The sequence below is a fragment of the Rhinoraja longicauda genome, chromosome 22 (assembly GCF_053455715.1).
Source record: "Rhinoraja longicauda isolate Sanriku21f chromosome 22, sRhiLon1.1, whole genome shotgun sequence".
Taxonomy (NCBI): domain Eukaryota; kingdom Metazoa; phylum Chordata; class Chondrichthyes; order Rajiformes; family Arhynchobatidae; genus Rhinoraja; species Rhinoraja longicauda.
In genome coordinates this window covers 23,068,549-23,085,808 of record NC_135974.1, presented here as the reverse complement: position 1 = coordinate 23,085,808, position 17,260 = coordinate 23,068,549, and the positions used below count along the sequence as shown (strand labels likewise).

Sequence of the window (17,260 nt, the reverse complement as noted above, 5' to 3'; positions counted from 1 at the left end):
CAGAAGTACAATAGGTAGTGCAAAAGGAGAAATCAGAATATAGTGTACATACGGATGCATTATGAAGCACTCAGCTCTTTAAATAATGCCAATCTATCTTTCAACATTACATGAGGGGAAGACAGAATTTTGGTTGATGCCTCATCTGAAAGAGGACATCTCCAATAGGATGGCATTCCCTCGGGATTGAACTCAAAACCATTTGGCTGTCCTTCATAGCCAAATAGAGAACAAAATCTTCAAGTAGACCAAGTTCAGTTTGGCCGTTCATCTTCATCGAAATCTGGTCAAGGCCGTTGTTAACATAGTACGGGGCATTTTCCGAAGTCTGATTTTTGCCCTAAAGGAGGAAAATCCAAATGAGCATGACATCCCAGCAAGAACAAGAGGTCTCTTGTTTGTTAATGATTCAGCTAGTTCTGCTCCACTGCTCCACAGACTGGCCGTAGGGCTGCTACTGCAGGCAGCTAATAACTGCACTCACACACAGAGTTATATCAGCTCGAAGAGAGCTTTTGTCAATGGGTGGGATTTCCCTGGGGCTACCTCTGGCCTTCTTAGTCCCTTGTTGAACAGATTAAGTGAGGTGCTTGCAGGAAATAAAATAGAGGGGAATAACTGTAAGGGCGCATGGATTTTGTTTGTTCTGTCCCCAGGTATCCCGGGATCGGCTCTACACTGAATGTACACTCCGAGACGTCTGTTGTTGTGTATGGGAGGGGGCATATTTTGGCACGGGTGAGCAATTACGGCATTCATTCTATTTTTTTTCTGCTGGTGTTATGAATACAGGAAATGCGGGAAATATTAAGTAAATGAGGTGAGACTTGTGGAGAGAAAAACGTTTTGACAAAGAACTTTCAATAATATTTCCTTATTTTTGCTGCAAATTTCCAAATTCCTTTTGTTTTTCATTTTGTGAATTGGTTTTGTCTCTGAGATAGGGAATGCAAGACCACATTATGGATGACCCGTATATGGTTTTACATTCTAATTGGGTGGGGGGTTGTTTTTTTGTGGGACCTGTGGAGTATTACCAACTCGTTGCCTCGTTTATTCTGTCTGTCGACACTCTCACCAGAACTTGAAATGCACTGCTACTGTGCGGAAGTTAAAGCAATCCTAACCGTTACCAGTTTCCTGTGGTGTAAAGCCTTGCCAACATCTGGTGAATGAGTAGTGAAATTTGTTGATTGCACTCCTTTATTACAAATACAATTTACATCCATGCTATTAAAATCTCAGAACGATGTTCTAATAGATGATGGGTTTTGTAATGTACCTTTGGTCTGTTGACGAGGCAGTTGTCCCCTCTCAAACCTCCAGGCCCACTGTATTGATTGAATCAATACAGTACCGAGAAACCATTAATGCAAAGCAGTCTGAGTTGCCTAGAACAAAAAGCAGATCATTGGACAAATTCAGCAGCTCAGGCAGCAGCAGTGGAGGCAAAAGGTGCGTTGAAGTTTCAGGTCAAGATGCTGCATCACTCCTTCTGAACTCTTCCAGTGTTTTGTTTTGTTTTTGTTCTGGATTCCAGCATCTGTGGTCTATTTTGACTGAAGATAGACACAAAATGCTGGAGTAACTCAGCGGGACAGGCAGCATCTCTGGAGGTAAGGAACGGGTGACGTTTTGGGTCGAAGCACTTCTTCGGACTGATGTTTGGCTGTTGAGTCTATTTTGGCTGTTGAGTTTTGAGGTGTCTTGAGTTTGAGGACCTGAAATTTAAGCTTTTGCAGCAACGGGGATCCTGCAGGCTGTGCTTTGGTAAGTCTGAACAACGTTGTACCTCAGAGCGTGAAGGATGGATCGGAATCAAATGTGGAAAGGCCCACCCAGCCATTCCTGCTGGCAAAATTACAGTGACCCCTTAATCTCCTGTACAAATTAACCTGACTGATGTAAGAGTTAAAGCTGCAATTCTTAAAGTACTATAAAAAGCATCGGCATCTATTGCACCAGCGCATGCAACAAAATGCATTACGTGGAAGGAACTGCAGATGCTGGTTAACCTGCCAGTTGGCCTCTCTGAGGGAAATAATGAGTACCCACTAAACCTCTGTGATAAAGAATCCTCACAATCATACATTTTTGTTCTGAAATTATCACTAAGTTGCAGAAATGTTGTGTTTCCAGGGGCTGTGCCAGCACTGAACGTCTTACCCTACTACTAGCCAAAGTCAACTTGTGTTAATCCTACTCATTTAAAGACTGATTTCTTCCAGTCTTTCAGTAATTGTTTTGGGGCAGTGGATGCCAAGCTCTTGTGGATTTGAAAAGTTAAATTGTTGTAACTCTCTGGGTCATTCACACAGGCAATTTGACACCGTGGAGATGTTCGAACCCTGTGTAATGGTCCCTTTCTCCTCCTGCCCTCCTCCAGTAATGGCGTTGCTATCACCCACTGTGCTTTTTCTAAAAGGCAGCTAACTTCTCGAGGCTATTTGTAGTGTTTGCTTGACTACTTTCATTTGATTGTGGAATCAATCTACGTGTTCATTCAATGCCCAAGGCTGGCGAGTTCAGATTGAATCAGTATTGTGCATCCACTGTATTAACCCAGTCTAATAGAAATTGTTCAGCATTTTGCTTTTCTCCCTGGTTTTGCGTGTGACCTGATTTCTTTACTCTCACTAATCTAAGTTCTACATTAGATTCATGGTCATTTTCTTTATCGGCAGTTAAATTGTTTGCTTTCTCTGTGTTTGTTTATTGCCATGTCAGTGCAGGAGAGGATATGTGCTCCAAATAGTCTCCTTTGGTGTACAAGATTCCATGCACACAGTTTATTTTCAATAGTTGCTTTATTGAGAGCCTAGACAGTGATTGATGTGTGGCGTACCTACTCGTGACCTGTTGTGGCAATACTAGTTAGGAACAGCTTTGTATAGTTTGGTTAGAACTTCCCTGCTGTCAATTGTACATTTCCTACGTAAAAACATGTACTGATGGTGTGAGCCTAGCTTTTTGACCCTGCCAGTGATCTGACACTTTTGCTGCTGTTCATTGCCCATGTTTAATTCTGGAATGCATCGGGATATTTGATACATTGAATGTACAATGCCATGCAAGTTGTTTAAAGTCCCGGTTTCTGTTCTTAAAAAAAAAAAAAAGATTTTAAAATGATTCACAAACACCATATTTAAAAGCAAATGCGGTGGACTTCCAAAATTTCTGCAGATGGTTGCTTTGTTGTATTATAAGGACCTGCTTTTCGAGCTGAAAGAAAAAAATTGCCTGCCTTTAAAAATACCACTCCTTTGATTCTAACGCTAGGGAAAATATTTAAATGTATATAATTTTTCTTCAGCAGCAGTTTTGTCTCTGAAGCGTTTGAGATCTTCTGGCAGATCTACAATTACAAAGTACTCGGGAGGCTGCTGCTGAAGGAAGGGGAACAGAGAGGCATTTTAAATATTAGAAAAAGCAGGCCAACATTCAGAGGGTAGGTCGGGGATCATCCCTCAAGGAACAGATACCTTCCTGGCTGACCGCCAGTTATTCCCATTTGTCAGCACACTGCCTGTCTAGTTCACTATCAGGAACTGGTCCGTGAAGGTTTCAATTTGTGCAACTGTCGACAAAACAGAATAACACTCAAATGGGTCTTGCTGGTTACGTTCTCAAAACTTGCACAGGACAACTGTCTGGAATCTTTGTGGACATCGTTAACCTCTCATTACTGAGGTCTGAGGTTCTCAATTGCTTTAAAAGGGCACAAATAATACCAGTACCCAAGAAAAGTAAGGTGACATTCCTCAATGACTACTGACTAATGGCACTAATGTTCATGATGATGAAGTGCTTTGAGAGTTTGGTTATGGTGCATATCAACCCCTACCTCAGCAAGAACCTGGACCTACTACAATTCCACTACTGCCTACCACCTCAATAGATCAATGGGGATGCGATCTCTCTGGCTCTCTATTCTGCAATTGACCACTCGGACAATAAAAGCACAGACATCAGGCTGGTGTTCTTAGACTACAGGTCGGTGTTCAACACCATTATCCCCTCCAAATGTGTTGAAAAGCTCTGGGAACTGGGTCTTTGTGCATCCCTTTTGTATTTGGATCCTCGACTTCCTCATCAACAGAACGCATCGGTATGAATTGGCAACAGCCCTTGCTGCTCGATAACCATCAGCACAAGGGAACCTCAAGACTGTGTGCTCAGCCTCCTGCTCTGCTCACTCTATACCCACGACTGTGTAGCCGAACACAGTTCCACCTCCGCCCTTAAATTCCCTGAAGACCCCTCTGTTGTTAAATGAATTACAGATAACAATGAGTCAGAGTACAGGAGGGAGATCGATCGTCTGATTGAATGTTGCCAAAACAACAACCTTGCTTTCAGCATCAGTAAAACCAAGGAACTGATTGTTGACTTTAGGCGAGGAAGGCCAAGGATTCACAAACCTGTCTTCATTGATGGGACGATGGTGGAGAGAGTTCAAGTTCCTGAATGTGTATATATCTGGAGATCTGTTCTAGACCCAGCACCTTGATGCAATCATAAAGAAAGCCCAACAATGATCCTGCTTTACTTAGAAGATTTGAAATGTTGATGAATATTGTCTTGAACTTCTAAACGTATACAGTAGAGTGTATTGATTAATTGCATCACGGCCTGGTTCGACAGCTCAAAAGCTTAGGAATGAAGAAGATTACAAAAAGTGGTGAACACTGCCCAGTCCATCATGTTATCATTAATTTTCAGGCATGGTCTTCAGGCGAGACACTGAGTGATGTATTATTACAATTCCAGCCATTGTTGTTTCTTCTCTGGGTGCTCTGCCATTCCCTATGTTCTTCTTAGAGAGCCTCTTGAGATTGAGGATAGACACAAAAAGCTGGAGTAATTCAGCGGGACAGGCAGCATCTCTGGAGAGAAGGAATGGGCGATGTTGCAGACTGAAGGGTCTCGACCTCAAACGTCACCAATTCCTTCTCTCCAGAGATGCTACCTGTCCCGCTGAGTTACTCCAGCTTTTTGTGTCTGCCTTCTGTTTAAACCGGCATCTGCATTTCCTTCCTACACTCTTGAGATTGAGGTTGACTTCTGTTTTGAGGATTCTGAGGTGGTTAATGAAATCTCGGTGGGAACCTCAGGCTGCTGTGTAGATGGGGTGAGTGAGTGGGTAGTTTGTGTGGTGGTGCACTCCTGCTACAGCTACAGTGGGCCTCTGCTGCTTATGAATGTCCTCAAGATTCTCAATATTTGTTTCGCTCCAAGTGGCAAGGTGTGGTACTGTGGTTTGAGTTGGTGTACAGGCAAATAGGAAGACTGGACTGAAAGAAAGTTGTGTATGAAGTGACACGTTTCCAAACCTTTGACTGTCTGATCAGCTCTTCAAACAGATCCACTCACTTGTCAATGCATGTAAACCAAATGTAAACCCAAGAATACCAGTAATAATACCAGTATTGAGATATGTGGCCAGCCAGCCTATGTCCATACAGAGAAGAGGCAAGTCACCAGGTTTGCAGAAGGGTCTTTCTCAGGACCAGCTCAAAATGTTTCCTTGCACGGGCATAAATGACCCTGCTGGGTGCTTCCATCACTTTCTACTTCCCATTTTTTGTAATAGAAGCAGGCCATTCAGCCCAGACCGGCCCTCCGGGAGTGCAATCCCATTTGTCGTAATTGAGCCCGAGCTCCAGGAGCAGTGAGGCAGCAGCATTAACTGTGGCACTTCTCTGCCGCTCATTACGCGTCATATTTCTACCTACCTTTCTTATTAATCATTTTCTCGCCTTTTTGACCAATGACTAAAATCTGCACCAACGAAGCAGACCCCTAGCTAGTATCCTCAGGACCAAAATGTACTGAGATCGAGGTTTTTGACCAATTGAAGTATTATATTCACATGGACAGGATCTGCATAAGGTTTATTTCTAGTTTCTGTACGGAATTTCATTAATAATGTATGAACCATTTGGAAATCAGGATCTGATTCCACATGTTTTTCTTGCCTACACGAGACAAGTCAACTTATTTTATGCTTATGTAACCACTGCTTAAATTATCTCAAGGAATCCAATTTAATTCATTCAGAGATGTTTCTTTCTCATTGTGTTCCTGCAATAATCTTCTTCCTCACTCTGTCCCTCCCCCAGGCAGCTCGCAGAAATGGTCCCACAGGGAATGAAGCCAAGAGATCGGAGGATGGCGCGGATAAAAAGCTCAACAAATCCCAGCAGCTGAAACAAGTCTTCAAAGAATACGGAGCTGTGGGTGTGGTGTTTCACATCGGGATATCACTGACTTCACTTGGAATCTTCTATCTGGCCGTTTCAAGGCGAGTCTGGCAAAAGACCCTCATATTCGTAAAGAGTTAAAATTGTACAGCATCGATTTCCTTACTGTGGCCCTATTCAGTGTAGACATCAAGCGCCCAACTACACTAACTCTACACTGATCTAATTTTATTTTTCACCCCTCTCCCCATTTCCCATCTATCCCTCCACACCACCCCACTACACGTTACATCGGCCAACACGTCTTTGGGATGTAGGAATACAGAAGAACCGGGGGAAACTCACGCAATCACAGAGAAAACACCCAAGCTGCATACTAACAGCACCAGATGTCAGGATTGAACGTAGATCATTGGACCTATGAGGCTGGAGTTCCACCAGCTACACCATTATGCTGCCCTTAATAGTATGTGTCAGATGGATGGTTCTGTTGCCCACCACAGTTAACATATCAGAATTGTGTAAGGATATGTGGGTCATTCTTCTCTGTGCACTACACGTTGGTCTACTATATATATTTTTTTAAACTTCTGTCCTGATGTGCTTAGACTCTGGTTAAAAGCTTCAGTTTAAAGTTTAGCTTATAAATTGCCACCTTGTGCTTAAGCCGTACAGCAATTAAGGGAACTGGGATTTGGGTATTTGATATCAGATGCATTCTATGTCCTCTTTAATATATCACTTTAATGTACACATGATGTATATGAGTTGTGGTGGTGCAATGGAATAGTTTATTGTGAGCTTCGTGGAACTGTGAGGTAGCAACTATCTGCTGCACCACTATGGAATAAATTCTGGAATTGCCCAGTGTGATAACTTTCCAAATATTCCCTTTTGCTGCCCTCTCCTAATAAGCACTGATTTACTATGATGTTTTTATGCCAAATGGCTTGGGTAATCATGTAGAAACTCTAGCTGGCTGCCTGTTGAATGCTGTGTATGTTGGAACTGAAACTGAGCCACCCCTCATTCTCGTGTTGAAATGGCAGGAGACACTAGCCAGTTATCCCCAGCTGTGTTTAGCTAACGTAGCCTAGGTGAGTGTCTTGTTTCAGCAAGTATTGTATCACAAGCTGCTGACAGCATCTGCACACTTAAAACGCACACGTAAGGAAAAGCCAGCAGCTGGTTCAGGTTTGTTGCAGAGACTAGAACTCTTATTTGAAGGGGTGGGATGTGAAGTGATGAGTAGATACTTGGGGCAGGGTGGGGTGAGATTCAGTCTGTGAAGTGATGGAGTAGGGGTTTGCAAAGTCAGAGAAGCTGTCGGGGTGAGGTTCAGAGAGATAACCCAGTGAGAATAAGAATTTGTTGGATAGGCAATGTAGGGGTTGTGGTCCAGGATCTGTCAAATGTGGCGGAGAGATGAGGGAATTTGTGTCAACGAGGTATATGGGGGAGAGGGGATGCCACTTTATTTCCAAATGTCAACAAGAGCTTGGGACATAGTGGCGTTGAAAATGCAAGGACATGGTGGGACGGTGAGAAAATATACATAAACATACTATTAAGAGCAGCACAATGATCGGCTGCCTCACCGCCGCTCCAGTGATTTGGGTTCAATCCTGACCTTTGGTGGTCTGTGTGGTGTTTGCACGTTCTCCCTGACAGCGTGGGTTTCCTCACGGCGTTTGCTTCCCCCTATCCCAGATATGGAAGTGAGTTACTGACAGAGCAAAAACGCAAAGGCTTCCAGTGATCATTCTGTGATTAAATTTGATTGTGTAGCACATAGAAACATTGCACCAAATGGTAGTTTTATTTTAGCCCAAATATTTATCTTCATGTCTTGACCAGTATTCTACTAATTGAGTCTTTGACTATAATTAACGTTATAAAATCTGGATATTCATTTAATTTAGTTGTATGGTAGCCTGTGAACGAAGTTAGCTGCCATTTTCGACTACAGAGCATAATTGTGATTTCAAAACTAGTACATCGTTAGTAACTCTGTGGAATAAATGTTCTTGAAGATGACACAAGCTGGAGTTACTCAGCGGGACAGGCAGCATCTCTGGAGAGAAGGAATGGGTGATGTTTTAGATCGAGACCCTCCTTCAGATGAGCTTGCTTTAAAAATATTTTTATTTGTACTGTTTAAAATACTAGTACTTTCTTCCTCTAATAAAATCTTATAAATGGATTAACAGTGCAGATGTAAAACTAGCTTTAAACAGTTTTAAAATACAGTACTAGATTTAAAACACAGATGTAAAAATCTACGTAATGATGGGCGGGTTAGGTTGAATAGGTGCAAAATTTAGTTGCTATTCAAAGGAATCTGGGGAATACAAATCTATTTTCCAGTTTCCATCCCGATTCTATCAGCACAATTTGGCTGAGCTGATTTCCAGGAATCTGGTAGCCATTTTCAGAAGGGTGAGATAATAATACTGCATATTTTTATTCTAACTCAATGTTGTAACAGGATAGAATTTGTCTCCTTCATTGATTGTACCTTATGTGTCTTGCAGCATAATTTATTTAGAGCAGTTCGTCCATCATTTCTGAATTTCTATTTTTGCATTTTAGACTTGTCGTGACAGTTTTAACTTTGATATGATAATATCTTCCATTTGGCATGCCTTGGTTGTTTTGCTACAATCCATTCACTCCTGCTAAATAAAATGTCTGTTCTGGTAGGAAGGCATGTGGACTGCATCACAAGATATGTGAAACTACACATATTGCTAGTTTGGAAGTCGCCTAATTTTAATCATGATGGGAGGATCTATATTGCTCTTGGTGATAACTAAAACTTCAACACATTTTATCTGGCACTTTTTACAGACTTTAGCTCTTAATAGATTAAAGATAATTTAATGGGACACTGCAGTTGCTTATATTCAGCTTCTTTCTGCTTGAGGACATTTCTGTCAATTCTATGCTTTGTTCTCAATCTGTTCCCAGCCACCAAAGGGGTGGTGCTTGAGAATCTTTATCAACTGCTCTGGAAAGAATAACAAAGTTATAACAACTTCCCCTACATTTCCAACCCAATTCACACTGGTTTGAGTGGGTTAAAGACTAAAAACTAAATAATCATAAGGTCGAGTCCTGAATCTCATGTTACCCTAAGTCCATGATTTCTTTTTAAGCTCTTTTATCAGTGACTGCATCTCGTCAGAGTTGGAATAAAAGATGCTTGTGCCATTGTCGGTGAAAAAAATGAGCATTTTCTAAGTTATTCTACCAGATTGTTAGACTATTGAGCTGTCATTTAATTTAGTGCATCCATTCTCTTCTTCTCCCATTCTATCCAAAAATTAAACAAACTTCCACTTCCTTGATCAGGTGTTTCAGAGCACAGGCGGCACGGTGGCTGCCTTACAACGCCAGGGACCGGGTTCAATCCTGACTATGGGTTCTGTGTGTACGGAGTTTGTACATTCTCCCTGTGACCTGCATGGGTTTTCTCCGGGTGCACTGATTTCCTCCCACACTCCAAAGATGTACAGATTTGTGGGCTAATTGGCTTGGTAAAATTGTAAATTGTCCCTAGTGTGTAGGAATCACTGGTCAGTGAGGACACGAAGGGCCGAAGAGCCAGTTTCCGTGCTGTATCTCTAAACACCTTGTGGAAATCAGCTGATTTAGCAATAATTAATAACATTTAAAATTGAACCAATCACAACAATATATACCAATGGCTAAACTTAAAACATTAAGAAAATAGCTTATTAAAGAAAATTGTTATTCAAATGCTGATAAAATATGCAAACTTATTTTGCATGTCTGTTTTAAATCAATTATTGTCCTTTTTTTATGAAGTAATGCAAATTTATGAATGCTTCTAAGAAATATTAAGTGACTAAATTCTATTGCATTTAGTCATCACAATATTTTCAAAGTGGTTTGTATGATTAATTAGTATGAGGTGGAATGGATTAACTGCTACAGAAGAAAATGTCCATAAGATCTCACATGCAGCAATGAGATGTAATAACAAGTCAATAGCCTGCTCTATATTCTGTTCAAAATGTCAGGAATAATATAAAATAGGATTCTCAGTCACTGTAATGGATATTATAATTAACACCAGAAACATAGAAAATAGGTGCAGGAGGCCATTTGTCCCTTCGAGCCAGCACTGCCATTCATTGTGATCATGGCTTATCATCCACAATCAGTAACCCGTGCCTGCCTTCTCCCCATATCCATTGATTCCGCTAGAGCTCTATCTAACTCTCTTTTAAATTCATCCAGTGAGAGAGTACCATTTGAATTGAAAGTATCTTTGATCATGACTGGTATACCTTTAATTGTATTCATGTATTTCTGCCTACGTCCATATCATAGCATGCAGTAGGTGCCCCTTCAGTCTAAAGTGCCTATGTGCCAACTCTGAATGAGCTATTAATTTAAGCGCAACCAAGTTACAAATAGGTAGTTCTGCTATAATGCGTGTTTCCATACCACAGATTGGATAAAACTGCTGTCAAGTTACTTTGGAGATTGGTCAGCAGAAAAAAGCTCTCGCTGAAAAAAGAAGTTAAAGGGAGAAAATGTTTCCATTTAACCCCCCCCCCCCCAGTGATCAGACACCATTATCTCTTAGAGCACAGAAACTGACAGTCACTGAAACGGACAAGCAATCCACACTGGCAATTATACTTGTGCAATGATACTCTATAAACAATGTAACACACAGCCTTCAGTACTTTTTGTTTCCAGTAACAAAAATACACAAAGCTATTAAAAATGCTTCTTATTTGTGAAAATCCAGTGGGGAAAGAAACTGTCATTACGAGTTTGAAATGCTCTTGCACTAATCCCCATTTTGCCAATGACACAATTGTTTTCCAGCATGATTTTCTATAACAACAAGTTGTGTTCCTTAAAAACACAACTATTGCATTGTAGCAGAACTCCCAGCGCTACAATCACAGTGCAAATTATATCATGTGTTTTATAACATTGTGTTTGAATATTGTAGAAGTAAATCTGAGCTGGTTTCATTAACTTGGGAGCACTGTTCTTTCAATCTAACTTCCTTTCCTGGGACTTCCTCGGCAAAATTCTTTCACATTAATTAACTTCGCTTTCACTGTTCTATTCCCACTCTAGCTTGTCAACAAATTAAACTGTCTTTTGGTTGCAATTTATCCTTTATGTGAATAAAAGCAGCTGACTCCAAGTTCTGGAATCTTCAGTTTGAAAGACCATAGAACTGACTGCGTAATAAATTTAACATTGAGACAGAGAAAAATAGCAGGGCTCTAGTTAAAGTTTGTTGTGCATTTTGGCCTGAGCTGGAATTGTGTGTTGACACAGTGGTGGAAATGAGAAATATTCTATTACTACTTGAATACAAAACCGATAAACCAAAAATATGTGAGTTGGATATAAAATAAGCACTATAACTTAGAAATTTTATATTTGGTAGAGGGAGATTGTACAAGGATCTATTGCAAGTCAGTAGTGAAAAGTGACATTGTACTTAAAGTCTAAGCAGTTAGATGAAAGAAACCAGAGACATCTTATTGCTTATCAATATAAAGTGATACATTTAGATTGGTTTAGTCCTTGTTTTGAGTGCCAAATTTGAAGGAATCCAAATTCATCCATTTACATCTATGGTGTAATTTCCTTACTGAGGAAATAAAGCCCAATTTGTATTTGAGGTTTTGAGGAAGGTAAAATGTAGGTCCTTAATCATCGAAATGGGGCCAATAATGAGTGAAACACTGTACTAGAGCCAAGTATCTTCACTTTTTGCAAATAGGGAGGTTTGACAGTAACGCTTAACGTTTCAAGTGCTTACTGCATTAATTAGTCATGGAAATATGTGATTTTTATAGGGTTTTAAATGTTCCTGTCACATTTCAATTATTGCCAAAGAAAAGGTTCACAAATCTGGATAATAAATATCAGTACATCAAAATAGATTGTGGGCAGCTGCAAATTTTTCTTTCTGCTCCCCTGCCCATCAACCAGTTCCTTTCCCATACTCCATCTACTCATGTTTCCTTGCCTTTCAATTCCAAATTCCCCCCCTTCCACCACTATCCCTCCCAATGGTTCTAGAACTTCACTCCCCATCGTCCTCATCTGCAATTCCATCTCCACTTCACCTCCAGACTTGTGTTACAATCTCCACATACCCGCCAATTCCCACGTGCAAGCTCTTACATTTCCCTTTCCTCTCCTGCTTTTCCTAGTTTTCTCCCCTCCACGAAATCAGCCTGAAGGAAGGTCCTGACTCAAAACGTAATCTGTCTTGTCCAGTACTTTGTGATCAAAATAAATTAAATTAGCTCCAAGTTTATATACCTTTTATAATGGAGATGAGGAGGAATTTATTTAGCCAGAGGTTGGTGAATCTGTGGAGGCCGACATTGGGTATATTTAAAGCTGAGATTGATAAGTTCTCGATTAGTAAATTCATATAAGGTTATGGGGAGAGGGCAGAAGAAGAGGAAAGAGAGGGGGAAAATAGATCAGCCATGATGGAATGGTGTAGACTTGATGGGCTGAATGGCCTAATTCTGCTCTTATGGTTCAAGTCCAAATCTTTTAAAGATTTCTAATCATAAGACAAGACACTGGAAAATGTTTCAATTGTCGGAGACGCTGTCTGCCCTCTGAGTAATAAGCATTTTTTATTCTTTACCATTTAATTATCCTCCTGCGTTACATGATGCGTTTTTTTTTTTTCCCCCTCAGTGGTGTGGATGTAACTTCAATCCTTTACAAGATGGGATTTAATGAAACAGTGGTGCAGTCCAGGATGGCAGCTGGAACCAGTGCCTTTGTAATAGCCTACGCCGTTCACAAGGTCTTTGCCCCAGTACGAATGAGCATTACCTTGATTTCTGTGCCACTATTAGTGAGGTACTTTCGCAAGATGGGACTTTTTAAAGCTTCTCCTTCCAAACCATGAAGAACTACTGAGGAATCCCGTTCTAAGGACACAAGGATAGATGTGAAGTATGAGTGTAATACAGTGAAACCTACTCTGTCACCCTCCAAGCCTCAGGCATGTTCACTGTTTGAAATTTATTGGCACTAAATGCTGAAATTCTGCCTTAACTTGAGCACCATGCAGGACAACAGCAGCTGCTGGGTAAAATTAATCCTGGTGACAAATTCCATGCGGCTTACCTGCAATTTATGGTGCTTGTGACTATATTTATAAGTTACACAAGGCACCATAATAATGACAAATGGATAATCTGAATGGAGGGAACAGAATTGCTTGCTTTGCCATGATTCTTGAAGACTAAAAGGAAACTCCATTTTGTTGGGCATATTTATTATAAATGGTATTTTTTTAAATGGCTTTCATAGGTTTATTCATAAATGCAATAATCTGGCTGTTTTAAGAACACCATATTACTCATTCCTATAGCTAGCCGTTCCCTGATGATCTACTTGAACAGCCCTCTTGCTAATTTTCTCAACGCTCAACTTAAATGCAAGGCAGACATGACAGGAGGCTGTTTGAATTTCTCATTTAGCCCATGGAAATTTGTGCCTATTGTTTTCAGGCAAAATGAGAAAATGTGTCAAAGTAATAGAGGGCATTGATGAAAATACAACTTTAATTTTCTCTCTCAAATAAGGTACTAGAAATAGTCAGTTTAATTAAATTTAAAATACTGCTTTGATCCTGAAAATCTAGATAATTGATCAGGAAAGTTTGACACCACCAGCATGTGCAAACTTTGTGCCTATCCCACATTGCAGGTAGTTGCTCAGTTCCATAATGCCCCAGCTGGTGTTCCTTAAATGCTTGAGAACATTCCTGAAAAGATCAAGCTCTCCTCTCAAAGATCGTTTATTGTCACATGTGCCAATTAAGGTAGAGTGATATGCAAATTACCATATAGCCATAGGGGGGAAAAAGCAACAAGACAGACAACTACATAAAAATTAACATAAACATCCACCACAGTCCTCACTGTGATGGAAGGCAAAAAAGTCCCATCTTCTTCCTCTTTATTGTCCCGTGGCTTGGAGTTCCCGAAGTTGGTCTTCAACCAGAGACCGCGGGCTCCGTGATGTTAAGTCCGCAAGCACCCACAGTTGGAGCTCCAAGGTCGACCCCAGCAAAGGGATGGCGAGGTCCGCGATGGTAAGTCTGCAGGCGACCACGGTGGAGCAATCAAAATCAGTTTCCAGCACAGGCCGCCAACTCCTCGATGTTAGGCCGCAGTGCGGATGGAGATACAATACGGGAAAAAAAAGTAATATTTAAATCGCATCTCCATCGAGGTAAGAGATTAGAAAAAGTTTCTCCCAATTCCCCGCAGGGCAGCCATTGCTGGCGCCACCCGATCTTGTTCACCAATACTCAAGGAAAATACCATCCTTACCTGATCTGGCCTAAATGCAACTCCAAAACCACCCATTTGTTTGCTTTGTTAATCTGCCTCAGTTCAGTGGCAATTAGGGATGGACAATAAATGCAACATCCACAACCCATGAACAAAATGTGGCCCCATTTAAACTTTAGTAATATTAAACACCAATTCCTAAATTCAAATAATTGACCTTTTCAGAAAATGTACTACCAAGCAAAACTTTAGTCAGCCTTAACATTTAGCTGCTGCTGACACTAATCTAGAGGGCGGCACAGTTGCTGCCTCAATGCCAGAGGCCTGGGTTCAATCCTGACCTCAAGTGCGGTCAGTGCAGAGTTCGTATGTTCTCCCTGTGAATGCACAAATTTCTTCCCACATTCCAAAGTCATACAGGCTTGTACGTTAATTTGTCTTTACAATTATCCTTAATGTGTAGGGAGTAGATGAGAAGGTAGGTTAACAGAATTCGTGTAAAGGGTGATTGATGATCAGTGGACTCTGGGCTGAAGGGCTAGTTTCCATGCTGTACCACTAAACATTAAAACAGAATGAGCAAAAAAAAGCCATTTCCAAAGTAAATGGAGAAATTTGACAGGTTGATCCATCTGATTCAACAACTTGGGTGATGGCTAACTCAATTCCATGCCACTTTACTCAGCTATTTTAAACAACCAGCACCAAAATCCTGAATGGTCACACTGGAAGTGTTCTAGCTTCAATCTTTAGTGGGAGCTTATAAAGGCACATCACTGCTGAGGTGTCATGGAAATTATAACCCTTAAGAGGACAGTGGGCAGTTTAAGATTTCTTTGCATCTCAAAAAATAGAAGAGTCAACCATAAAAAAACCTGCCTTCATTTCAGAAAGAATTATTTAATTAACTAACCAGTTTACCCAATGCTTCACTAGATGTGAAGTTTTATTGCATTAAAATCAGATATAATTTTTTCTTCCTATCTTCTCCAGGATCCATATGGTCAGGATTGTTTTATCATTGCCATTAACAAAGAATAATTTTCAGACAGCACAACGAAAACAACCATGCACAATAAGGCATTTGTATTAAGGGATTATAAGCCTAGCACACCAATAAGTGTCAAACAGCATGCTGTACTAGCAATAATCTCCAAGTCATTAAATAATGGCCCAATAGCATCTAACCAGCTCATGAAAAACAAGGGTTTTACTATGCATTTTAAATAAAGCTGGTGGTTGGACTTTAAAATTAAAGTAGTTGACTTCTCGACAGTTCAATAATTTTGGCATGGCAAATGCTTAAGCAATGGTCGAATCAAGTTTGTTGTACAATGTTTTATTTATATCCACTTTGGTGAATTGGTATCTTATCAAACTTTGCTGTTTGGATTGTTTACACAAAATCAAAAAAATCATGTACTTGTTATTAATGTCAAGATAGCATTATTTTCAAAAGTTGACTGGTTTGAAATACAAATGAAACTACCTGTACAGTAAATTTATATGTGAACTGTATAAATTTGAAAGTGTAAACAAGTTGGGCATCTGTAAATAAAAGTTGTTCTCTTTTTATTGAAATAGTGTTTGGCCATAATTTTGAAATTGATTTCCTTCATATTTGTACAAAGGTTTTGCTGCAGATCAAATGCAAAAGACAGGTTTAGGCCAATTTATAGACCACAGACACCCATTTACATTGCTTTAAGTGCAATAGTACCATGCAATGTCAATAATACATTGTTGAGTTTTAAGACTCAATTTATGATTTAATGACCCTTCATGTACCTTTTCATGAAATTTCACTGTGAAAGCCAGTGAGTTTTAATTTGATATATTTATGTTTACAAATTACCCAGCCTGGATGTGATAAGATAGAGTTCCAAAGATAGACACAAAATGCTGGAATGACTCATCGGGACATGCAGCACCTCTCACTCGAGAAGGAAGGGGTGGTTTGGGGTCAAGACCCTTCAAGCTCGACCCAAAACATCACCCGTTCCTTATTTCCACAGGTGCTGCCTGTCTCGCTGAGTTACTCCAGCATTTCGTGACTGTCTTTGGTGTAAACCATCATCTTCAGCTCCTGCCTACAGACAGTTCCATTTTAGTTAACACTAGCCATTCCCACACCCCCATTCTCTCCTCCCCCAACCCCAATCTTACTCTCCCCACACCCCCTTTCCCCACAACCTCCCCTTTTCCCAGTACCCCTCTTTCCCCCACCACCAAGCCCCCTCCGGACGACCCCTGTTGTCCCCCTCCCCAGTCCCCATTCTCAGACCCCGCCACCATTCTCTCTCCCCCACCCCCCCTTTCCCCAGCACACCCCTTTCCCCTATTCTCTCTTTCCCCCAGCACCAACAGGTCCGGGGGGGGGGGGGGGGGGAGGGCATCAGTGAAAGCTCCCAGGGGGGGGGGGGGGAAGCGCATTAGTGAAAGGTCCGGGGGTGGTGGAGGGCGGGGGTGCGCATCAGTGAAAGGTCCGGGGGGGGGGGGGGGGGGGAAGCGCATCAGTGAAGGGTCCGGGGGGGGGGATAGCGGGAAGAGGGTCTCCTGAGTGTGGGAGAGAGGAGAGAAGCAAAGGGAGAGAGGAGAGGGGAGCCCATACGCACCACGCTGAAAGCCTTCAATAAATCAGCAGGAGGGGGGTTGCACGAGCTCTTGTCACATGGGCATTTTGACGTCACACGCTGAAGGCCATGGAAAAAACGGCTG

General features: G+C 41.2%; 1 protein-coding gene across 1 annotated transcript in view; it reads left to right on the top strand.

The window, feature by feature from the left end:
* The window catches only part of fam210b (family with sequence similarity 210 member B), a 47,791-nt gene extending 31,708 nt beyond the window's left edge, over positions 1 to 16,083 (top strand). The window contains exons 2-3 of the mRNA XM_078418980.1: positions 6,123 to 6,304; positions 12,930 to 16,083. Coding sequence (XP_078275106.1) covers positions 6,123 to 6,304; positions 12,930 to 13,146 — 399 coding nt within the window. The 3' untranslated portion in view covers positions 13,147 to 16,083. The remainder of the gene's footprint in view (positions 1 to 6,122; positions 6,305 to 12,929) is intronic.
* Positions 16,084 to 17,260: the final 1,177 nt, after the last annotated feature.